Here is a 25,090-nt window from a genome sequence, read left to right on the forward strand (position 1 = left end):
ATGGCAGAACGGACTCAAAGGGTTGCATCCATTGATAAAAACGTCATGACGTATGCAATGTGTGGGAGTTTTAAATTTTCATTGAGCAAAAGGTAATGCAGTCATGCAGAAGTATTTAAAATTGCCGAGACAAATTGGTGATGGAATTAATGATTCATGTTACCTTTTCCACTGATAATCACCTCCTTTCCTCTCATATTTACAGCTATTTCTTTCCGATACAATGGGTTCTCAGTCGTCTATCTCATCTTTCTCCTTCTCTTGCCACTGTTCTCTGAACCTACCACCATCACAATTCAAGGTAAGAATCCCTCGTGGTATTGTAGTCAATCTGGGAACCTGCCTTCTGGCTGGATGGAAGCACCTCATCCAAAAGTAAGTGCCTTAATTGGGATTAGGGCCATCTCCTGGATGAGGTTCAGTTGCTTAACAAGGCTAGTGAAGAACTTCCTGTTATCTTTTGCTTGCCCGGGTTTCCTTCATCTTCCAGAAGATCACATTGCTTTTGGGTGTGGTGTGTATAACACTGTGGTACTCCAGACATTGTTGGTTGATAGGAGGTGGTGGATGTGCAAGATGATCTTATCCATCGGTGCCTCTATGCTTTCCATCTCTCTTTCTGCTCTTCAGTGGGTATTTGGTAGTGGGATTGCTCCTGGTGGGTGGATAAGTCTTTCCAGTCCCGGGGCAGAGAGTCAGGCACATATTACAGAGACTGCATATGGACGGGCAACGGCTAATGTTCATCCGCAACCACATGTAGAACGCAAGTTGCCTGTCTTAACTTTGCCATTGAATCCCTGAATCAGTCTCGAGGTGTGAAACTCATGCCAGGGTTTACCATTTGTGACCGCTACTCAGTGTGGAGATATTCCAGTACTTGAACTTACGAGTTTAAACACCACCCCAGAAGAAGAATCCCTCCTGCACCGATGTAACTCTTTGCCTTTCCAACACCAGCATTTGGAGCAAATTGGCATAAAACTAGAATTCGCAAGAAATTCTGCTTTGGGGATGATTGGCTGTCTGGATGAGGAGATAGCACATTACCAGTGATGTTATCATTAAAACTGTTTTTAGAATTAAATCAGTACGTAGGGATTTGGCGGTGATGCAGTTTGCTGTTCATTGTTCTCCTTCCTTTCGATTGGCTGCTTTCACAGCTGGCTTGTTTGGCCTGCATCTCCACACGATGCTTCTGCCGTGGCTACAAGTAACCAGCTGGCAGTTGGCCTCAGTAGTGGAACATGGGCTACGGTCTGCACTGTCCGCGTGGGGCTGCACTACCTTGGCACAGTGGCGGCTGCTGTCTGGGTGTGTAGTCAGGTCGAGGCAGCTGTTGAATTGCCAATGGTGGGAGCACTGATGCCGTCACCTTGTGAGGGGACGGTGGCGGCTTCTCCCTCACGGTGTCCCGGGCTCCCTCTCCAGTCGGGGCCCCAGCTGGTGAAGGTCAGATCATCCCCACTGCCTCTAGACCTGTGTCAACCTCGGTTCCAGTGCCATGACAAAAGACGTCTGGGCTGGCAGAGAACCACAGATGGGGCAATGCTTGTTGACTGGACCTGCCTGCTTCTTTCAGCTGGCACATATGGTTCTACTGAAGACCCAGCAAAAGGATGGAGTGGAAGTTCCCAAGTCCTTTCACATTCTCTCACAAACTTTCTGGCCTGATCTGCCTTCTGGGATAGCTGAGGATTGCCTTCCCAGCTATCCCAGAACTCTGGGCATCTCTGAGTTTGCCCTGGGAGCTCCGTTAGCATGTGTGAAAGTAAGATTAATTGAGAGATGGAAAGAATACCTGAAATATCAAAGCTCACGAATGTTTTGATATGCTAATTGGATAAAGAAAATTGCCTGTTTGACAATACTGTTCCTCACCCAGCAGTGCTGCAGAATCGTAGTTCTTTATGATGGAGAGTACACTGACGTGTAAACTCATGGAGCTAACACTGCCTTTTTCCCTGGGATTTGCTGACTGGAGGATAGGAATTTATTCTGCGTCGCTGTTAAGGTGGTCTCTGGGGGTGAGGGGATTCAAACATACCTCAGTGTTGAGGTAGTCCCTGGAGGTGAGGGGTTTCACACACGTGCCAGTGTTAAGATGATCTGCGGGGATGGTAGTCTGCAAATCCTATCGCCCTCTACCTCCCCCATCCGCAGATGCCCGTCCCGCAATAGAGGCTGCTCATTATGGTGAGCTGAACGGGGGGGGGTGGGGGGGGGCGGTGATGTGGTCCTCCTTAACAAAAATACCTTTCCCTCATCACTCAACCTACTGACTGACTCTTTAGCTTCAACTTCTGGGCAGTCTCTGCTCCAAGCACAACAATTTTAGGTGTGAAATGGTAAGGACATAGTCATACAGACGGAACAGGCCCTCCGGCCCACTGGTCCATGGCAACCAAGATTCCCATCTAAGCTAGTCCCATTTGCCCATGGTTGGCCCATATCCCTCTAAACCTTTCCTGTCCAAGGACCTTTTAAATGTCATTAATGTACCTGCCTCAACCACTTCCTCTGGCAGCTCATTCCATGTACGGACCACTCTCTGGGTGAAAGCGTTGCCCCTCAGGTCCCTATTAAATCTCTCCCCTCTCACACTTGATTCCCCAGCTCTGTTGTGGTGGTGGGGTGGAGACTGAGTGCATTCACCCTATGTCCCTCATGATTTTACACACCTCTATAAGGTCAGGTTTGCCACAAATGTCCCAGGCCTGTCTCCTGGGTGCCTCGGCGCTTGCCCCTGTTCTCTGACGCAGATGAGGCAGCTGCACAGTTACAGAATGACTGCTCAAAGAGTACTGGTCCCAGAGCCCACTGTACTGTCCCAAGGCCATTGACAGCATGGCCTCCTCTACGTCGGAGAAATGGATTGGGTGTTCGCTCCGAGGAGCACCTACGTCTTGTTTGTAGGAGTGACCCTGAGCTTTCAGTTGCCTGCCGCTTTAATTCACCGTCCCACTCCCACTCTGATCTTCCTATGTATAACCTCCTGCACTGTTGCAACAAGGCCTAGCGCAAGCTCGAGGGACAATACCTCACCTTCCTTCAGGGCACCTTGCAGCCTTTGAGACTCGATATCACATTCTCCAACTTTAGATAGCTGGCTCTCTCTCCGTTTACGTCAGAACTGCCCGTTTCCATCTACGATCATTTTGGCTCAGCATCCTTCCTGTAGAGTCCAGCCGGCTGGGCAAATCCTGAGCCTTCCCATCAGCAACACGCTACACTGACCAGGAAGCCTGTTCTGATTTTAGCCGCTGCTTAGCTGCCTCCTTAGGTCACTGGTCTCACCCCATCAGAGATATTGCCTTTGCCTTACCTGTCCTCCTCCCCCATCTTCTCTGCTACCCAAACTAACTTGCTCTCTCTCTTTCCCCGTTCTGATGAAGCATCCTGGTCCTGGAACATTAACTGTTTCTCTTTCCACAGGTGGCATCCGATCTGCTGAGGTTTTCCAGCATTTTAGGTTTTTATTTCAAATTTCTAACAAGTTTTTTCTTAAGGCCATTAAATGTTTGATGTCGATCTGAACCCCTTAGTACTTTAGCCATTTTTCTAATGCCTTTGATATTTTAAAACTAGTTTAAATCCATATCTTGGTGCTTTTGATGTTTCCCTCTGACCTTTTGTGTTTTGTTTGCCTTTGGATGGCACTCTCTTTCTCCCTGTGCACAGGTCCCATTCCCCAGGATCCAGTCCAAGTCTCCCCTCCTAGAGTGTAACAGCTCCTCCATCTAGTCTTGTTTCCGCTAAACTTTGAAGCTTTGGTAATGACCTCACCCTGAGACAATCAGTCAGATTCACAAGATTGGTGGTTGGGGGGGGGGGGGGGGGGGGGAGTGGAATGGGGATGGGACAAATGTAATTTTAATTACTTTTGAGGCTTTAGAAGGTGTTGGTCAGACCACATTTGGAATATCGTAGGCAGTTTTGGGCCCTGTATCGAAGGAAAGATGTGCTGGCCCTGGAGGAGGTTCACAAGGATAAAAGGCTTAATGTATGTTTGATGTCACCAGGCCTGTACTCGATGGTTCAGAAAGATGAGGGGGGATCTCGTTGAAAGCTATCAAATACTGAAGGGCCTGGATAGAGTGGACATGGAGAGGATGTTTTGATTGGTAGGAGAGTCCAGGATCTGAGGGCACAGCCTCAGGATAAAACTGAAATGAGGAGGAATTTCTTCAGCCGGAGCGTGGTGAACCTTTGGAATTCGTTGCCACAGAGGGCTGTGGAGGCCAAGCCATTGGGTGTATTTAAGGCAGAGTTTGATTGGTAAGGGAGTTAAGGGTTAGAGGAAGGAGGCGGGAGAATGGGGTTGAAAATAAAATCAGCCATGATTGAATGGTGGAGCAGGCTCGATGGACCGAATGGCCTAATTCTGCTCTCGTATGTTAAGGCGTTAATGTCTTACACTCTTTTTATTCTCCAGTAATTTCGATGGAGAATCACAATCTCATCCCCACTCCAGGTTGTGGAATTTTGCGGAGTATTTTTCCCAAAGCCAAACTAAGCGCTACCCTCGAGTGGGCTCTCTAATCCAACTGCCTCCAGTCTCTGAGTCAGAGGACTGTGGATTCAACTCCCCTCCACTGATGTGAGACTGACTGTCCGCTGTAGTACTGTGGGACTGCAGCACTGTCTGAGGCCCTGAGGTCGCTGGTGACAGATTTAAGATCTGCTTGCACCGTTTGAAAGAAGTGCAGGAAGTTTTCCAGAGTGCTCGTCTCTTAACCAGCCAGCAGAGCTGCTGTCTCACAGCTCCAGTGAGCTGGGTTCAGTCCTGACCTCAGGTGCTCTCTGTGCGGAGTTCTCCTGCTGACTGCCTGGGTTCCCTCCAGTTGCTCCAGTATAGAGGTACAGACAGAAACAGGCCCTTTGACCACAAACCACATATTTATACTAATCCCATTCTTTTTTTTGTCTCCCCACTTTCTCATTAACTCCTCCTTAGATTCTACTTGCCCACACATTAGGGGCAATTTACAGCATCCAATTAACCTAATGATTTGGGTTTCCTCCCACATGGCTTGGTAGGTTAATTGGTCACTGTAAGTTGCCCCTGGTGTGTAGGATAGTGATAAAATCTGGGGGGGGGGGGTTGGGAGGGGAGAGCAGTTGAGGGAATGTGGGGAGAATGAAATGGGTCAGGGTAGGATTGGTGTAAGACTGGGTGGTTGATGATTGGCGCGGACTTATTGAGCCAAAGGGCCTGTTTCTGTGCTGTAGGACTTCATGAACCATAGAACAATACAGCAAAATACAGGCCCTTCGGCCCACCATGTTGTGCCGACCTTCAAACCACACCTAAGACTATCTAACCCCTTCCTCCCAAATATCCCTCTATCTTAAATTCCTCCATATGCTTATCTAACAATCACTTAAACTTGCCCAATCGTATCAGCCTCCACCACCACCCCAGGCAGCGCGTTCCATGCACCAACCACTCTCTGGGTGAAAAACCTCCCTCTGACGTCTCCCTTGAACTTCCACCCATTACCTTAAAGCCATGCCTTCTTGTATTGAGCATTGGTGCCCTGGGAAAGAGGCGCTGGCTGTCCACTCTATCTATTCCTTTTAATATTTGTACACCTCTATCATGTCTCCTCTCATCCTCCTTCTCTCCAATGAGTAAAGCCCTAGCTCCTTCAGTCTCTCCTCATAATCCATACTCTCTAATCCAGGCAGCATCCTGGTAAATCTCATCTGCACCCTTTCCAACACCTCCACATCCTTCCTATAGTGAGGTGACCAAAACTGGACACAGTACTCTAAGTGTGGTCTAACCAGAGTTTTGTAAAGCTGCATCATTACTTCGCGGCTCTTAAACTCGATCCCACGACTTATGAAAGTTAACATCCCATAAGCTTTCTTAACTACCCTATCTACCTGTGTGGCAACTTTCAGTGATATGTGGATATGAACCCACAGATCCCTCTGCTCCTCTACACTGCCCAGAATCCTGCCATTTACCTTGTACTCCACCTTGGAGTTTGTCCTTCCAAAGTGTACCACCTCACACTTCTCCAGATTGAACTCCATCTGCCACGTCAGCCCAGCTCTGCATCCTATCAATATCCCTCTGTAAGCTTCCGACAGCCCTCCACACTATCCACAACACCACCGATCTTGTGTCATCTGCAAACTTGCTAACCTACCCTTCCACCCCCTCATCTAAGTCATTAATAAATATCACAAAAAGTAGAGGTCGCAGAACCGATCCCTGTGGGACACCACCAGTCACAGCCCTCCAATCCGAATACACCTCCCTCCACCACAACCCTCTGCTTTCTACAGGCAAGCAATTCTGAATCCACACGGCCAAGCCTCCCTGGATCCCATGCCCTCTGACCTTCTGAAGAAGCCTACCATGCGGAACCTTGCCAAACGCCTTACTAAAATCCATGTAGACCACATCTACTGCACTACCCTCATCAATCTTCCTGGTCACCTCCTCAAAGAACCCTATCAGGCTAGTGAGGCAAGATCTTCCCTTCACAACTCCATGCTGGCTGTCCCTAATCAGTCCATGATTCTCTTAATGCTCATAGATCCTATCTCTTAGAATCCTTTCTAGCAGCTTATCCACCACAGACGTAAGGCTCACTGTCCTGTGATTTCCTGGACTATCCTACTACCTTTTTTGTATAAGGGGACAACATTCACCACCCTCCAATCCTCCGGTACCATCCCCGCAGACAACGAGGACTCAAAGATCCTAGCCAACGGTTCAGCAATCTCCTCCCTCACCCAAGCAGCCTGGGGAATATTCCGTCAGGCCCCGGGACTTATCTGTCCTAATATTTTCTAACAGCTCCAACACATCCTCTCGATATCTACATGCTCTAGAACATTACCCCACCAACACTATCCTCAGCGTCATCAAGACCCCTCCCCTTGGTGATGCTGAAGAGAAGTATTCATTGAGAACCTCACCCACTTCCACAGCTTCCAGGCACATCCTCCCACCTTTGTCTTTAATCGACCTACCTTTACTCTAGTCATCCTTCTGCTCTTCACGTACGAGTAAAAAGCCTTGGGATTCTCCTTAACCCTATGAAATCGACCTGCTTAAGGGACATTTGTGGGATCTTGCCAGGTAAAGGTTCTCTGCTGGTTTCCTGCGTTACCACAGTGATTGTGCTTCACTTTACTGTATTGGTTGCAAATTGCTTCACAGCTTTCTGTGGTCCTGAAGGGCACGATGTAAATGAAATCCAGTGTCCGGCATCATGTTATCAGTCGCCCACTTCACTGCTGTTCCTTCTGTTTCAGGGCACACTGGGCGTCTACTCAAAACCTTGTGTTCCACAGCTTCACCTTCCTGCTGCTCCAGATGGGATTTCAAGCATATTCTATTACGTACAGAACAACGGTAAGATGTTGGTGTGACACTGAGGCTTCTGAAAGAAACATGTACAGTTGGAAACATTGGGAAAGGCAGAACCGTTGGTATTTCCTCTTTGTGTGAAGAAGTAGTCTACCCCCTCTCGCTCTCCCCCCCTCTCTCCCCCCCTCTCTCCCCCCCCCTCTCCCCCCCTCTCTCCCCCCCTCTCTCCCCCCCTCTCTCCCCCCCTCTCTCCCCCCCTCTCTCCCCCCCTCTCTCCCCCTCTCCTCTCCCCCCCCCTCTCTCCCCCTCTCTCCCCCCCTCTCTCCCACCCCTCTCTCCCCCCCTCTCTCCCCCCCTCTCTCTCCCCCCCTCCCCCCCATCTCCCCCCCTCCTCCCCCCCCTCTCCCCCCCTCTCCCCCCTCTCCCCCCCTCTCCCCCCCTCTCCCCCCTCTCCCCCCTCTCCCCCCCTCCCCCCCTCTCCCTCTCCCCCCTCTCCCCCCTCTCCCCCCCTCTCCCCCCCTCTCCCTACCCCCTCTCCCTACCCCCCTCCCTACCCCCCCTCTCCCTCCCCCCCTCCTCCCCCCTCCCTCCCCCCTCCCCCCCCCCTCCCTCCCCCTCCCTCTCCCCCTCCCTCTCCCCCCCCCCTCTCCCCCCTCCCTCTCCCCCCTCTCTCTCTCCCCCTCTCTCCCCCCCCTCCCCCCCTCTCTCCCCCCTCTCTCCCCCCCTCTCCCCCCCTCTCCCCCCCCTCTCCCCCCTCTCTCCCCCCCTCTCTCTCTCCCCCCCCTCTCTCTCTCTCCCCCCCTCTCTCTCTCCCCCCCTCTCTCTCTCCCCCCCCCTCTCTCTCTCCCCCCCTCTCTCTCCCCCCCCTCTCTCCCCCCCTCTCTCCCCCCCTCTCTCTCTCCCCCCTCTCTCTCTCCCCCCTCGCTCTCTCCCCCTCTCTCTCTCCCCCCTCTCTCTCTCTCCCCCCTCTCTCTCTCTCCCCCCTCTCTCTCTCTCCCCCCTCTCTCTCTCTCCCCCCTCTCTCTCTCTCCCCCCCTCTCTCTCTCTCCCCCCTCTCTCTCTCTCTCCCCCCTCTCTCTCTCTCTCCCCCCTCTCTCTCTCTCTCCCCCCCTCTCTCTCTCTCCCCCCCCCCATAACACTTACTTTTGCACATTTTGTCTCTCTGTCCCCACCCTTAAACCACTACAAAAAGCCGCCTTCTGTTGACTGTACGTCACCACCCGCTGGCAGACTTACCATTTCCACATCCCGATGCTCACGCGCCCGGTAATTCTTTCATCTGCAACTGTATCTGTATTTCCTTAAAGCAGGGGCTGTCTGCACTGTGGCTTCTGTGAAGCCTCAAAATCTTTCCTAAAGTGTGGAGACAGGCATTGCTCTCAGCCAGTGAAGTTAAAAGTTTTTAACCTACAGATTTATCACTGCCGATGTTCTATTATTTGTAATAAAACCTGGAAATGAATTTCTTTTTCTCTATAACTTGTGTTGTTGCCATTAATATGCAGTAGAGGTGTAGTCCTGTGTTATTGCAGAGACACAGGCTAGGTTTTATCCTGCACAGTCCCAAATCCCACACCCAAATTCAAAGATACTCCGGACTGCTGTAACACTGGGTAAGTTGCTCACGTTATGTGTCCATGGTTAAGGCTGTTGCTGTCAGTGGCACAGGATAATTGCACTTATCACACCCATTCCTTGCTGCTCTGAAACCACAAGTACTGCCTAAGAGGTCACCCTCTCCGTCACTCACCCCAGATTTCTCATTCTGTCTCCCTGAACAAAGGCAAATGCGACATGTGTCGAGCATAATTTTTTTTAATGCAAGAGGGAGATGCAAATTGCAACTTTGCATCAGGAGATTCAATGCTTTAATGCTTTATGGTAAGGATGTACTGGTTAACGGCCAAAAGAATATACAGGCTTCAAGCAATCTCTATCTTTCCCACAGGGACCACTTGGGAGAGAGCCCTCCAGCAGCTAGGAATAGTCAGGTGAGTGATAACAGTGGGGTGGGAGGTTGGCTTGCATCTCTTAGTGTAGCGGTCAGCGTGACGCTATTACAGCTCTAGTGACCCGGGTTCAATTCTGGCCGCTATCTGTAAGGAGTTTGTACGTTCTCCTCGTGTCTGTGTGGGTTTCCTCCGGGTGCTCCGTTTCCTCCTGCATTCCAAAGACACGCAGGTTAGCAAGTTTGTGGGCGTGCTGTGTTTGGCGCCGGAAGCGTTGTGACACTTGCGGCTGCCCCAGAACACTCTACGCGAAAGATTTATTTCACTGCGTGTTTTGATCTTCATGTGACTAATAAAGAAGTCTTATCTTGAGAATGGGTGCGATAGGCTCCAGTAGGGAATAAACCTTCAAACTAGGAACACCTTCTATCTCCTCCCTCTCAGCCTAATCCCTCACACGCTAAGGCTGTTATCATCAATGTCATCATTCACAACAATCGCTAGTTAGGGTACATTTGAAGTAACCAGAGGTTAGTGTGTGTGTGTGTGTGTGTGTGTGTGTGTGTGTGTGTGTGTGACGTCCAACCACATCTTCTCACTCTCTCCAACTCCATCCCTCCAATGTCGTGAGTTCAATTATATTTTCCAGTAACTAGTTATAAGTACCTGTGGTAGAATCCAAACCCACTATTAGAATATGTGGTACACTGAGTACAGGTGTACAACATCCACTGCCAGTCTAGACTAGTGATGGTGACACACTGTGGTCTAGAAGAGTACATGGAACACCTCATCCACAGCCAAGGTTGACCAATGAATGCAACTCATTCCATTTCTGTCAGTATAGACAATTAAGTGTGCCACACTGCCTGCAAAACACTCTGTGTACTGCCAGTCTAGACCAGTGACACAGTCCATCCCCTGCCTGTCTAGACAAGAGACCTTTGGCACACTCTACACACTGCTACTCTGGAATGGAAAGTGTGACACAGTCCGTCCACTGCCAGTCTAGACAAGTGACATATTCCATGCCCTACCTGTCTAGATAAATGTCAGTAACTCGTTGCATCCACTGGCTGCGTAGACCAGTGGCGGTGACACAGTCCATTCACTACCAGTCTAGAGCAGTAAACGTGATGTTCTCTAATGTCTGTTGCCTATTTTATCACAGACATTTATTAAAATCTATGTTCCTTTTGTAAAATGTTTTTAATGTTTTCAACTGTATTCAGGTTGGGTGAAGCTGGTGTTGGAAATGGGATTCGCCTGGTTTTCCCGGATATTGGAATGTTGATTGGGAGCTTGGCTGCTTTAATCGTGTGTAGGAAATTGTTGGTTGTTCCCAGGATGGATGGTGGAGTCCCAGATCGTGTTTGGGACGTGAGTCAGACTGGGAGTGAGGTGAGGAGGAAATCTTCGTCAGAGGTTGAGGAACTTTCTCTTTATCCCTAATGTTAGTTTAAACTTGCGGACCCATTCGCCAGACAGTTCTATTATGCGGAGGGTCACAGTAAACCTTTCTGATCCTAAATCGTGTTTCTTTTTAACTGAGATGAATTGGTGTTTTCTGTTGTGTCTTGGCCTGGCGAAAATTAGTGTCCATTGATCAGAAAAATTGCATGGGCTGTTTGTAGTTCTACTCTCATGTTTGTGCAAGCTGTTTCGGAGATCGTTTGCTGATCTATCAGTGGGAAGACAAACTTATTTGTTAGGACATCTAAGCTTATTCAATTTCCCTCTTAAACTTCTAAGCTATTTTAGATCATTTTCAGTTTTTGGTAGGAAGACAGGCATAAGGACCAGGTCATTCAATACCTCAAACCTGTTTTATCATGGTTAATCTGTACCTGTACCCCAGTTACCTAGATCGGTATTGGTTTATTGGTGATGCCCGACTAAATCTCATTCCTTCTCTGTACCCAATAAGTTTACCTTTGACCTTTATCGCTTCCAGGAAGAGGTGGAAGGCACAGAGTCTGAAGAAGACACGAGCTCCGAGTCAGAATCTATGGAGGGTGAAGAGGAGGAGGAAGAAACATTGGCAGAAGATAAAGCAGGAAGCAAACAAACATTCACTCGGAGACTGGCTTTATTAGTGATGGGGATTAAGGAGATGATCGGAGATCTGATAATTACAGCAGGGAAAGCTGTTGTTACTGTTCTATTATGTTTTGCAGGTCCGTATCTTTCTGTTATTGAATACGCACAAGTTTCTGAAACTTATTTTGTGAGAATGATTGCCAAAAAGAGACCCGCTTGTCTGCGGCACCCCACGAGCTCGGGATACCTTAACAAATGAAGTACTGTGGATGTGTGTTTTTATCCTTAAAATGTGGGAAGCATGATAGCCGATTTGTGCATAGTAAGATCCCAGCACAACCATGTGATAAATGAGAGGATGACCAGCCAGATTGTGTAGTTGTGGAAAAAGTCAGAGAAATTCCCCACAATGTTTAAGAGGCTTTGAAGCACTTACTCCCTGGCTTTCCATGTCAGCTGGTGCCTTCTACAGGAGGGTTCATTAGTGTCCAGAAATGGCACAGGCATGTTGAACCAATCACTCTGAAGAATTCACACCAACATCAAAGGAGAAAGGCAAATGGGAGGAACTATAAAAGCAAAATAAAGATTGGGATATACACCTAGGTTCAAGGGAACCATTTAAGACTTGTTTTTACTGATGTTGGCTGGAGGCTAACTATTAGCCAGGTCACTGGGAAGACCATCAAAGATACTTCCAAAAGGGTGTCATGACCTTTTTCACCTCCAGCCAAGGGGTCAGATGGGCCCGTGTCAGCAAGGTGGCACATCTGACAGTGCTGCAGCCAGCTACTGGAGCCTTGAGCTACCTCTAGTCTCTGGAACGGGCTCGAGTTAACAATGTTCTGCCTCGGAGACCGATGTGCAGCTAACAGCACCTGTCTGAGGTGCCTTTCTCGGGGGTGGATTGCCTGTGGCAGAAGAGTTAATCAAAACCAGCATATTCAACAGGAGAATCCTCCCATGATCTAGTTATATACATGTATTACCAGGGCCATTAGAATTATACTATATAATTGCAAAGGAGGTCCCTTTAGTCCATGCTAGTTCTCTGCAAGAGCAATATGGCTAGTCCAACCCCCCTGCCCTTTCCCCAGAGCCCTTCAAAAACTGATCCAATTCCCTTTGAAAAGCCTAGACTGAATCCATGCAGTCAATCAATGCTTTCCAGATGTTAATGCATTGTGTGCATGTCACCTTTGGTTTGCCAATCACTTCTGAATCTGAGACATTTGGTATATCTCTACACATTCTACCTAGCACCCCCCATGATTTTGAACTCCTCTACAACACCTCCCAAGTTTCAATACTCTAAGGAGAACAATCTTAGTTTCTCCAGCCTTTCCCTATAACCTAGCCCCCTTGTAGAATTGCTCAAGGGAGGTCAACACCTGCCTGCTTTGGTATTGGGTGCCTCTCTTCACGAATTCCCTGTGCATGTGTTCATGAATTCCATTGGATTTCCTTTGGGCAGCTTTTCCAATCAGCTTTGCCACCTTTAACAAGTTGTGAAGGTCTTGCTGCTTCTGCACTCCTTTGGAATTGTACCTGGTACTCCGCGGCAACTGTCTACCCCTTCCTACCAGAATTCATCATTGCATACAAGCTCACCTGCCTCCTGTCTTCCCGTTTCCATTAACCTTTTGAAATCTGTCAACTATCCTCCCTGCTGTTGGCTGTACTTCAAGTTTTGTGTTGCCTGAAAGTTTTACATTGTCCCTTCTCAAGCCAGATACATCAGGAAGAGAAGTGGCTCAAGCAACACCAACTGGGAAGAGCAGTGTCTCCCTTCCTCCAGATTGGAAAAACAATCATTTATCACAGCTCCCTGTTTTCTGTCTCATTCTCACTAACTCCTTGTCCCTGCTGCCCCTTTTATTCTACGGGCCTTGATCTTGCTGATGAGCCCATTATGTGAGACTTCATCAATGATTGTAAGGCCCTAGGCTAATCACATCAATGTTTCCCCTCTCAACCCTCTGTCTTCTCAGTCGAGGTGCTGTCTGCAGGTAGTTGTGCAGCAATGGCTTGTGTAAACTTCACTCTTCCTCAGGTCCACATGAACCGCAGGATGCTGGGGTCATTCCAATTCTGTTTACTTCACCTGTCCTGTAGACTCAATGTCTTCATAAGGGCAACTCTGGGGCTGACTTGCAGACTCAACACGCCTTGGTGCACTCCAAACGTGTAGAGCTCCCCTCCATCGCGTCCACTGGCGTGAAGAAAACTGGAGCTCAGCGTGAATGTGAAATGGCTGGTGTGTGGCTCATTAAAATCTGAGTGATGACCATGGAGAAAGGGAAAGGAATCTTCAGAGTAAAAGGGGACAGAAATGGCTTGCAATAAAAGAAATGACTTGTACGTAAGTTGAGGTTTTTCACAACCTTGGGAAGTCTCAAAAGATTTAAGAGCTGATAGAGAAGTTGCAAAGTGTAGTCACTGTAATGTACATAGCAGAGCAGCCAACTCTGTTTACAGCACTTGAGTAGTTAATCCGTTCTATTGATGTTTGGTTGGTTGATGCTTGGGATAGGGTGAGGATTGTTTGCTATGTGACCATCTCTGTCCTCCAGGTATCGTACACCCGTCTCTCATCTCCGCCGTCTACTTCTTCACCTTCCTGGGCTTGTGCTCCTGGTGGGCCTGTGCTCGAGCCTACAGCCTCTTCCTCTTCAAACGCTTGTGCCTGCTGGTGCTGATCTTCAGTGGTGGGCACCTGGCCCTGATCTACCTCTACCAGCTGCCGCTCTTCCAGGGGCTGTTTCCACCCAACAACATTTGGATGAGGTAGGGCTGCAATGTTTGTAGAGAGACTGCTACCCCATTCACAGTAATAGAGCATCTACCCGGTCAAGTGAGGGCTACATTTGGCCTTCAAATCAATAGTCAAAATTGTTTGGAATAGCCGAGTCTTTTTCTATTTTAACTACGTTCACGGAGAGTGCGACCATAGGATGTGATGGGGATGGACTAGGATGTGTAACACTCATCTTCCAATCTCTGCATCAATCAGTATTTTTTCCGTATTTTTTTAAACGCGCTTTGATTTACGATGAGGTAATCACTGTTGTTAAATCGGGAACTAAGTCAGTCAATTTATGTACAGCCAGCTCCTACAAGCATCAACGGGGTAGGTGTCCAGATAATCGCTTTTAGTGATGCTGGTTGGGGTGTGGCCATCCATCTGAGGAAAGGCAATCCCTTGGCTTCGTGGATCATCCCAGAGGCGACACCTCTGACTGCGCGGATCTCCACTTGTGCTGCTCTGCTCTGGAGTGTCGTCATCCAGAGCAACTTGTAATGTGGTAGATTTTAATGTGGTAGAGCATCCCCAAATAGCTTGACCGATGAAAGCAAGCGTGCCAAACCCCTTCCTCACCACCTTGTCTACCTGGGTCAGAATAGCTCTGGTGCTCAAGTTACTTGGACCTACAGCCATCTAGTTCACAGGTCATGGGTTTACCACAGCAGATGGTTACCTGCAGTACAGTGCAAAGACATAAAATCCATGAATTACAAAAATAACTTTCTTTCTTTCTGCACTATTTATTTATTTTTGTAATTTATAGATTTTATGCCTTTGCACTGTACTGCTGCACAAAACAACAAATTTCACGTTATATGTCACCTGATTCTGATTCAGAAAGTGTGATGAGACAGTGAGGAGGAATAATGAGACAGGAAGTCTGGTGATGTAGGAGATAAACCTGAGCTGGGGACCATCGTTCTGATAATGCTGGATGACATAGTGGCCTGGATTCTGCTGGGTTTCATCAGTAGGTAGTTAACAATTCTCAGCATTTAGTGCCGGGAGTTTTCAGGACTCCAACACAAACACCAAGGTCCCAGACTTACTGGTTACCTTCTGCAGCTGATTTCCCAGCTCCTGTTCACCACAGATCCCCAGCTTAGACCCGTCACAAGTCCTGAAGTCCATCCACTACAAGGAGATTATAAAGCCCTAGAAGTAAGAAAGTAATTTACATTTCTATTAATACTTGAGTTTTGTTTAATGCTCTTTAATTCTCTCTAAAGTGTTTTCATTAATTTTTACTTATATTTTTTAATAATTTTAATGTCTTTGTGACTATTTCACTTCCGATAGTTTCTGAATGTCAGGAACATTAAAATCTTTGACAAAGGTACTTAGCAAAGTTGGGTAATGGGGCAGTGAACATAAACTGGAAGATGAATAGAAAGGGACAGTACTAAGTCAGATTGCACTTGGAGTGTAATGTTCAGGTTTGGTCAACAAGAGATGAGATCAGGAGGGTGAACAATGAAGAACAGTGAATCTGATCTTCGGTGTCAAAAATTAGTTTTCAGAGGGACGACATGGCAGCTGGGGACTCTAACCTTGCTAATAGGTGACTTGTATAAGATAAGATATCTTTATTAGCCACATGTACATCGAAACACACAGTGAAATGCATCTTTTGCGTAGAGTGTTCTGGGGGCAGCCCGCAAGTGTTGCCACGCTTCCGGCGCCAACATAGCGTGCCCACAACTTCCTAACCCGTATGTCTATGTAGACTAGATGAGTTTAATCTGGGACGCAAATCAAAACATGTCAGGATGAGAGACATCAGGAAGATTTTGTAATGCAAAGGGCGACCAAATTTTGAGTAAATTGAAGGTGTTCACTTTCTATTTCAAGTGTTATAAGGGGTAAAGGAACACGCCACTCAATATCTCTATTCTACTCTGCAATGTAATTGAATCATGCCTGTAACTGACCTATAGTCCATTTCTGATTTTAATCCGTATTCCTTGATAACCTCATGCAGCAAAACTGCAACAACATTTCAGTTGTAGGGAAGTAATTGGTTTATTATTGTCACATGTGCCGAGGCACAGTGAAAAACTTTGTTTTGCATGCCATCCATACAGATCATTTCATCACATCAGTACATTGAGGTAGTACAAGGGAAAAGCAATAACAGAATGCAGAATGTAGTGTTACAGTTACAGAGAAAGTGCAGTGCAGGCAGACAATAAGGTGCAATGGCCATGGCGAGATAAATTGTGAGGTTAAGAGTCCATCTTATTGTACTAGGGGACCGTTCAATAGTCTTATAACAGTAGGATAGAAGCTGTCCTTGAGCCTGGTGGTACATGCTTTTAGGCTTTTGTATCTTCTCCATGATGGGAGGGGGGAGAAGTGAGAACATCTGAGGTGGGAAGGGTCTTTGATTATGTTGGCTGCTTTTCCAAGGCAGAGAGAAGTGTAGACAGAGTCCCTGGAGGGGAGGCTGGTTTTCATGATGTGCTGGTCTGTGTCCACAACTCTCTGCAGCTTCTTGCGGTACTGGGCAAAGCAGTTGCCGTACCAAGCCGCGATGCATCCAGATAGGAGGCTTTCTATGGTGCACTTATATAAACAGTGCCTTTTGTCCTCTGTACCTTGTATGATGAAGAACCCACCTCCACCTTGTGCATTGTGTCCACCTCCTCTTGTGAAACGTAGCCCATGGTTTGTTCAGGCTGTAATCTGGCCGGAGTGAACAAGCTGAAGTCCTCCAAAAGGTGGAGAATTGATTTCTTCTGGCATGAGCTTCCAGAGCAAAAGTCATGTTCTTCGAATTGGAACTGGGGTTGTTGGGGGTCCGAGGGGAGGTGATGTATGTACAAGTTTAACAGCTTTCCCGGGCAAGGTGTGGTTAGAACTGGGAGTGGAGTCGGGAATCAGTAGATCACACAAAAGTTGGTGCAAGTCTGAAACACTTTCTTCTGAAACGGTCTGGTTGGTGAATTGCTTGAAAGCACATAATAGAACTGTACTGATCAGCCATTACCCAATTAACTAGCAGAACAGGCCCCAAGGTCTTTTTGCTCTTAGGTTGATTGCACTGTTGATCGTTAATTTGTCCTTTCTCTTGATTCAGGTTGTCTGGATTGACTGCGGTGATTCACACCAATGTATCGGAACCATGGCAACTAATGACCCACCAAGGGCTTCGCTGGCCCGTCGTTCTGAATCCCATTGTGCTCCTCATTCTGTACTTCACCATCGCAACTTTAACTCGACAGCTTCTCCTCAGCAATGAGTCAGGGGTAACTGTAGCAGCGTGAGAATGTTGCCGCTACTCCCTACAGCTAACGTACACTTCAACCCCTTCCCGCCAATCAGCCTATCGAGCTGTGTGAGCTCAGTTATTTCACCTGGTGGTGTGTGGGTTACCGAACTTGGTAGAGCCAGTGTAGTGAAAGCTATATTACCATTTGTCACAGTTAATATACAGAAACTTTACATTGAAACTGCCAACAATAACTCACAGGTGTTGCTTCCAAATTTCCTGCTTGCATTTTGCAGAAAAGGTTGAATGTTCCTGAGGTTTGGGGTGTCACATCACTGGGCTACACCATCACCTTGGGGTTTCAGTACCCAGACAGTCCTGATGATTTTTCGACTCTGTGTGCAACGGGAGAACAAAGTTGGATAATTGTTTCACGTTCCCCTTCAGTTGCGAAGTGTATCAGTTTACAAATGAAAGCCACGTGATCACCATCACTGTGCCCCGCACCCTGTCCGGGAAGGCTGGCTGAACTTGTAGCCCAGGGGCTGCCTGCTCAGTTGTGCTGAGACTGATTAACTCAACACTGACCGAGGTTAAACCTGGGATCTTCTCATCTCCTTGCCACTATAGTATAATGCACATTTGACCTGGCCCAAGAAAGATATTAGTGTATTTCCTGATTTTTACTTTCTTAACAGAAACCTTCCTTGATATGATAGAGAAATGGAGGTCTATGTGGGAGGGAAGGGTTAGATAGATCCTAGAGCAGGATAAAATGTCGTCACAACATTGTGGGCTGAAGGGCCTGTACTGTGCTGTAGTGTTCAATGTTCCTCAAATCTTTCAAATGAAATTGTGCTTGACTTTTGTTGATTGCCTTTGTATAAATATCGGTACTACCCTGAACACAGTCAGTGCATGTTTACTTTTAATATATAGTAGTTATAGCAAAATGTGATATGTTGTAATGCAGTGGTGATATAACGTGGAGCTTTCACTGTTGCCTATTGTTTAAAGGCTGGATGTCCAAGGGTGGAAATCAGCTCTGTGGAAAACCAGACGGAAGATATTGATGCTGAAGCAAACTTACAGATGGTTGAAAGTGACAGCAAAAAGGTCAGAACAAATTAGTAATGACTGAATCTGTTGTGCTCAGTTCATTGAGGATGTTCAGTCTTCAAAATGGAGGAAACTTCAGCTCATGTCTGTCTCATTCAAGTTTATTCAAGAGTATAGCCAAAGAACAGTTGTTGCCCAGTGCCTTCCTGGGGGTGGGGGGTTGGGTGGGCCTCCGCCCGGCTCCCCGCCCTCCCCGTGGGGCACCTTCACACAATATCTTTCCACACTGGTCAACAGTGTTACTGTTTAACTGGAGTGGACCCTGGACTTGAAAATAGTGAATTGGCCAAAGATCCTGAACTTTTATTGTGCAAACTTTGAATGGATTAGGGCCTGTTTACATTGTGCCAAGGAGCCCCAAGGAGTAGTGTCCATAAACTGGTCCTTGTCATGTTAAGTGATTTTGATCTCTATGCACTGTAACAGTAGGGATCGGGTTTCAGTGCAGTGTGTCTTGACTTTAATATTCTCTCTGACTACAGCAGCCATTGAGTTATCCAGGAAGTGGCCAGACAGTGGACTTGGCTGTTCCCTTCTATATACCACAAGAGAACAATAACTGTCTGCCAGTCCAGATGTACCGCTCCCCAGAGTATACTCCTTGTTCCTCTGGCTCTGGTAAGGTTCTTAGTCCAGAATAAAATGTGGGCACGTGGCAGGAAACGTTTTGGGTTATGATCATTGCTCTGCAAAGGGTATCAGCATGGTTTCACTGAATATGCTATATAGTCACTGGGGGTGGTGGTGGTGGTGGTGGGAGGGTGCAGTACATCGACCCACCACTTGGACTCCGTCCAGGCAGCTCTTGTTCACGCTTGCTGGTGCCTTGTGCCACTGTGCAGCTAATTCTAATTGCATGGCCCTAATTAGCTCCATAATCAGAAAGGAAGTGAAAATTTGTTGCTGGTCTGATTGAGGTATCATTCACCAAAATTATTTCACGTTTAACTTGCCTACAAACTGCTTAAAATATTCAAAGCAAAACCTTTGCAGCTTCAGGAAGAAACTTCATTGCATTAGTGAATCAGTTACAGTCAGGGCAATTAGCTTTGAACACCATCCCCCCCCCCCCCCCCACCTCACTGATTATACCTGTGCCATTGCTGGGGGAATCACTGCATTCTTATTCCAGAGATGTTGCCTGCATCAGGTGCCCTGCTGTCGAATCGGACTGGTCTGGGGCTGATGTGACTGGTAACTTGCTGCTGTTTTGTGGTTCCACATTTCCTACAAATGGACGGCAGCTCCTCCCTTTGTGAGTGCTGGACCTGTACATACAGGTCACCAGGATCCAGGAATGAAGTCTGGCACCCTAGGCCAAGGACCTCAGACAGACAGCCTGATCATAGAGGATACCTCCCACCCAAGGTTAATTGGTTTAAAATCAAACCCCGTGTTTCTTTAAAAAGTCTCAAATTTCTCCCAAACGTTGATTTTTCGGAGACAATGTGTTACACTGGACGCATTGATGGCAATTGAACGCTTGTTTAGGTCCTCTCCAGGTTACGACAGGGTTCCGTTCCTGTGAACTGCTTGTAACCCAAGTCGAAAGTACAGCCGTAAACCAAGCTCCCACCCGGTAGGAGATGCCTGCAGCCCCACGGCAGCATGCAAATTCAACCTGCTGGTCTCCCAAACGCTCGATCGTATGTGCAGGCTGCACCTAAGTCAAGCATATGTCAGCAGGGAGGACTTGGAGTGTGATATACCCAAAATGTGCTCTGAATATGAGCCATTGCCTCCATATGTTTAGATAAAGCTCTTAGCTGCAGTGCATCAATTCCTGTGTTGATGCAATGTCCTCAGAGTTCATCCATGGAAACGTCTTCTGGTATGGTTGTATAGAGATCAACTTACTGGGCTGGTCCTTGATCCAGACCTGAGTTCACAGCAGCTAGAGAAATTTATTGTCATTAAAAACCCATCTTCTTTGTGTTCCTTGCTACCATACTTGCACTGTAAGTGCCTCCAAACACAAAGAAATGTGGTTGACTCTTAACTCTCTTCTAAATGATCAAATAGGCCCTTAACTCTAGGGGATTTTAGGGATGAGTATTAAATGGTAACATTAACTAGCAATGTCTGTTGTTTGTGAATGAATAAAAAGTAATCAATTATTCCATCCAATCACCTCCTCTGGTTAATAAACTTTCCAGTCAGAGCCCATCTTTCAGGTACATTAATTGCCCCTTCATGGTATCAAAAAGTATTTTGAACATCTACATTTGCCTCTTTTACCTGCCTGGTAGATTTATTGCAAGTATTTCTCATTTCAATGCTGTAGCAACTTGTTTGAAGACACAAGGGACAGCTGGAAATCTGGAGCAACCCACAAAGGCAGTGGAGGAACTCAGCCAGTCAGGCAGCATCTATAGAGGGAAATGGACAGTTGGCATTTCAGGTCGAGACCCTTCATCTGTCAACTGTCCATTTCCCTCCATTGATGCTGCCTGACCCACTGAGTTCCTACATTGCCTTTGTGCGTTACAACCTGTTTGAAATTGACATTGGTTAACTTAAATTCAAACCTTTATTGGTGTATCCTGAACCGATGGTCTAACCTGGTGTAGCCAGTTAGACACGTTGACTGTCATTTCCAGTGTAACTTGAACTTGGCTGATCTCTCTGCTTTGCTCAACCTTTTGTCACTTGGAATCAGCTTTACCTGCTCTTCCCTGCACCTCGCAATGCTCTCTGTAAAGTTTAGGCCAATACCGATCTCCCTCTCCCTTTCCTCTGCAGATGCATGCCAAGAGATGGAAATGCCAGAGGATAACGCTGGGAAACCACCCAGCAGCCTGTCCGTCATTGGCCACTTGGTCATGCAGCAGAGCTACACCTGTGCGCTCATCTTCATGATGGTACGGTGAAGGCAGGGCCTCTTTTTAGCTCTTTACCGCTGAACACTACAGAATTCATCTCCAGTCAGCTACCCGCACATCACTTCACAGGGAAATTCTCAATTTGTTGCTACTTTAGAGAACAGTAACCGGACATAGAACTCATGTGCGTCATTGTAATGCCTTGGCGCAACAAGAGCATCTTCATTAAAGTGCTCGCGCTGGTGGTGAAAAGGTATCAATAACATGGACCATTGGTGAAACAATTGATCTAAGCCAAAAAATATCTTGGCACATGTTCTGAAAGCAAATATCATTATTCATTTACCACTTAAAAATGTCTGAAGTTTTCTTGAAAGTTTAATGGTGTATCAGTATTGTCTGTTAATGACCTCAACAGCTCCCGTTTCATGGATAACTCAGTAGAAAGAACATAAAGGTAGTTATAATAGAATCCCTTCTTTGACCTGATCAATTCCACCCATCCTTCTTGCCGTAGTTCTAAATTTCACTCACCCACCTTCCCATCATGTCTGTCAATCCCACATTCTCACCATCGTTAGTCCCACTCACTCATAACTCATAGAGCTGATACTGCCATGTTCCACAATCTTTACATTGTCTCAGTACTTACGTTGTCTCATTGTATTCAGTGGTCGATCACTTTTATACTGTTAGTTTCAACACCTATTGCTGAACCTAATTCACAGCTTTTAATATTTAGTTATAAAAAGTTCCTTGGCATTATTGCACATCCTTTTTTAATGTCCCCCAACCCTCTTTCACAATGAATACTGACTGCTGCATCAGTTCTGCTACGTACTTTCAGGATCAGTAACGCCGTTGTCAAATTCTTTTTTCAGTGAACAATCTCAGCTCTCTGAACCTCATAAAATATGTTTTCCAGGAGTAACTTTGTTGCTCTATTGAGGTAATGGTAATGAGAACATGAGAAATAGGAGCAGGAGGAGGACTTCTGGCCTGTCGAGCCTGCTCCACCATTCAATAAGATCATGGCTGATCTGGCCATAGACTCAGGTCCAACTACCTGCCTTTTCCCCAAACCCTTAATTCCTCTAGTATGCAAAAATTCATCTAAGTCTTAGATATATTTAATGAGGTAGCCTCTACTGCTTCCCTAGGCAGAGAATTCCACAGATTCACTACTTTCTGGGAAAAGCAGTTCCTCCTCATCGCCTTCCTAAATCTACTCCCCCAAATCTTGAGGCCACGTCCCCTAGTTCTAGTCTCACCTACCAATGGAAAAAACTTTCCTGCCTCTATCCCTTTCATAATTTTATACATATCTATAAGATCCCCCCTCATTCTTCTGAATTCCAGTGAGTATAGTCCCAGATGACTCGATCTCTCCTCGTAGGCTAACATCTCTGGAATCAACCTGGTGAACCTCCTCTGCACCGCCTCCAAAGCCGGTATATCTTTTCTCAAGTAAGGAGACCAGAACTTGCTAATCCAGATGTTTTGCTCTGTTATTAGAGGGTGTTTGATATAGAGAGTACTGCACTGTTTATTAATCATGCTCCTCATTCAAAGGTCTGGAGCATCACTTACAACAGCTGGCTGACCTTTGCCCTGCTGATCTGGTCCTGCGTGATCTGGATGGTGCGGGATCGCCAGCGCTGGACGAAGCGGAGCGCTCCTGTTCTGGTGGTCTATGGGAATCTGCTGGTCGCCCAGCAGTTCTTTGTGGGCCTGCAGCTCACCAAGGACGAGCTCTTCCCTGGAGTGTCTGATGACGTCCTCGTTGACTTCGACCTGAAGAACTCAAACGCACCGTGTGTGCACCTGGCTGCCAAGGTTTGTGTGGACTGGGACAAACCGGATCGGTGCTAAGGATCAACGTCTTTGCAACAGTGAGCCGGGTTGGATAGTGCAAGTCAGTGATTCCCAAGTCAGGGGGAAATGGGCAGGGACGGAGAGGGTTCCATCTACTTTATCGGAAAGTGGGAATGGGGGAGCATGGAGAATATCATGCAACCGGAGAGAGGAGTTGGGGAATGGGATGGGATTGCTCTGTGAGCCAGCAATTATTCGATTGGCCAAAGAGGCCTCCTCCTTTGCAATAAGGAAGTATGGGGGTGAATGTTAACACTGGGGAACCCCTGGGGTCTTAATGATAAATAATGTGGCAGTAGGTTTTCAGCCAGATTCACACCAAAGATCACCCCGACTGCCCTTGTCAATGGTGACAGCACAACATCAGATTTACAGCCAACACAATATGAACATTGGAGACACAAAGGATTATAAATGCAGGAATCTGGAGCAACAGACAAGATGCTGGAGGAACTCAACAGGTCAGGCAGCATCTGTGGAAGGAAGTGGACAGTCAACGTTTCAAGTCGTGACCCTTCATCTGGACTGAAAGATAGAGGGGAGAGAGCCGGTATAAAAAGGTGGGGGGAAGGGGTGGAGCCAGAGTCGGCAGGTGATAGGTGGATCCAGGTGAGGGGAGGTGAGGAGGGAGGAGGGGAGAGTAGAAATAGCGACAGAGGCTGGGAGGTGATGGGTGGAGGGAGAGGACTGCAGATGGTGGGATCTGACAGGAGAGGAAGTTGGAGAATGGAACCAAATAAGGGAGGTGGGGAGGGCAGAGGGGGACCAGTGGGAGGAGTGTGTGGGTGGAGGAGGGGAAGGAAAAGGGTGATGGGGGCTGGAGTGGGTAGAGGAGGAACTGGGTAGATCAGAAGGAGACAGGAGAGGGACAGAGGAGGAGCAGGTTACCTGAAATTGGAGAATTCGGTGTTTCTGTCACCGGGTTGTAGACTACCTAAGTGGAATACGAGGTGCTGTTCCTCTAATCTGTGTTTGAACTCACCCTGGCAGTGGAGGAGACTGAGGACAGACAGGTCGGCGTGGGAATGGGGAGGAGAATTAAAACGGCTGGCAACCTGGAGATCCAGAATACAGGCCCTCAGCAGAGTGGTCACCTGGTTTGCGCCTGGTCTCAATGATGTAGAAGAGGCCACATCTGGAGAACACTGTTTAACAGTGAAGTGGACCAAGGGCTCTCTTGTGACGTGAGCGATTTAAAAATTCAATAATTGTAGCTTCCCTAAAAGAAACAGAGGACTCTTCCCGAAATACTTCCTCCAACTTGTCCTCACTTGCTGGTCTCACTTTAGAGAGAGGTGGTTTCACCACAGGGTATGTGAAGCCGGTCTGATGGATCTTCCACTTGATGAGGTCTGGTCGATGTGATTCCCCTTCATTTCAGAGTCGAACTGTGCAAGGAAGCAGCTGAAAAACAGCAGAAGTGACAAGTCTGCTGAAGGGTTCAGGATGACCAGTTACATCCGAGGCTGTATTAATTGGGGAAAAAATTACTTGGCTAGAAACTGGGTTTGTTATTGGTGGGTTAAGATGCCATGGTGCATGATGCTAACTTCCATTCATAAACTTGGTCAAATAGAGGCTTCCAACCGCACCTAAATGACTTACACCCTGAAACCCATGCTAAAGCAGTCCCACAGGTTCCCCAATAGGACCCGTTGTCACTGCCATGTGTCGTAGGCCTAAAGGTCCTGTCGCCAGGCAGCCACAGGTGAGCTGCGTGAAAGGCTGCCATGTGGATGAGGGAAAATGTGGGGGACCTGGTGATCATTGTGTGTGGCTGACTCCCCCACCGCTGCCACTCCCACCAAAGTGAGAGTGAAGAGTAGCCCCAGTGACAGCGAGTTGCAGGATGATCAGCAAGTCAGAGATCGCAGTGCGATCCACTGAAGTGCATAAAATAAAAGGCTGTGAACAATGAGGAAACATGGAAAAATG

The 25,090-nt window shown here is 47.4% G+C and overlaps 1 protein-coding gene across 1 annotated transcript in view; it reads left to right on the forward strand.

Moving 5' to 3' along the window:
* si:dkey-11f4.7 (piezo-type mechanosensitive ion channel component 2) overlaps positions 1-25,090 on the forward strand; it is a 162,460-nt gene that overhangs the window by 23,875 nt on the left and 113,495 nt on the right. Inside the window, 11 exon segments of the mRNA XM_052031661.1 lie at positions 206-301; positions 7,279-7,378; positions 9,282-9,324; positions 10,515-10,683; positions 11,237-11,459; positions 13,896-14,109; positions 17,208-17,376; positions 18,357-18,455; positions 18,941-19,076; positions 21,201-21,319; positions 22,853-23,116. Coding sequence (XP_051887621.1) covers positions 224-301; positions 7,279-7,378; positions 9,282-9,324; positions 10,515-10,683; positions 11,237-11,459; positions 13,896-14,109; positions 17,208-17,376; positions 18,357-18,455; positions 18,941-19,076; positions 21,201-21,319; positions 22,853-23,116 — 1,614 coding nt within the window. The 5' untranslated portion in view covers positions 206-223.

The sequence above is a fragment of the Pristis pectinata genome, chromosome 16 (assembly GCF_009764475.1).
Source record: "Pristis pectinata isolate sPriPec2 chromosome 16, sPriPec2.1.pri, whole genome shotgun sequence".
Lineage (NCBI taxonomy): Eukaryota > Metazoa > Chordata > Chondrichthyes > Rhinopristiformes > Pristidae > Pristis > Pristis pectinata.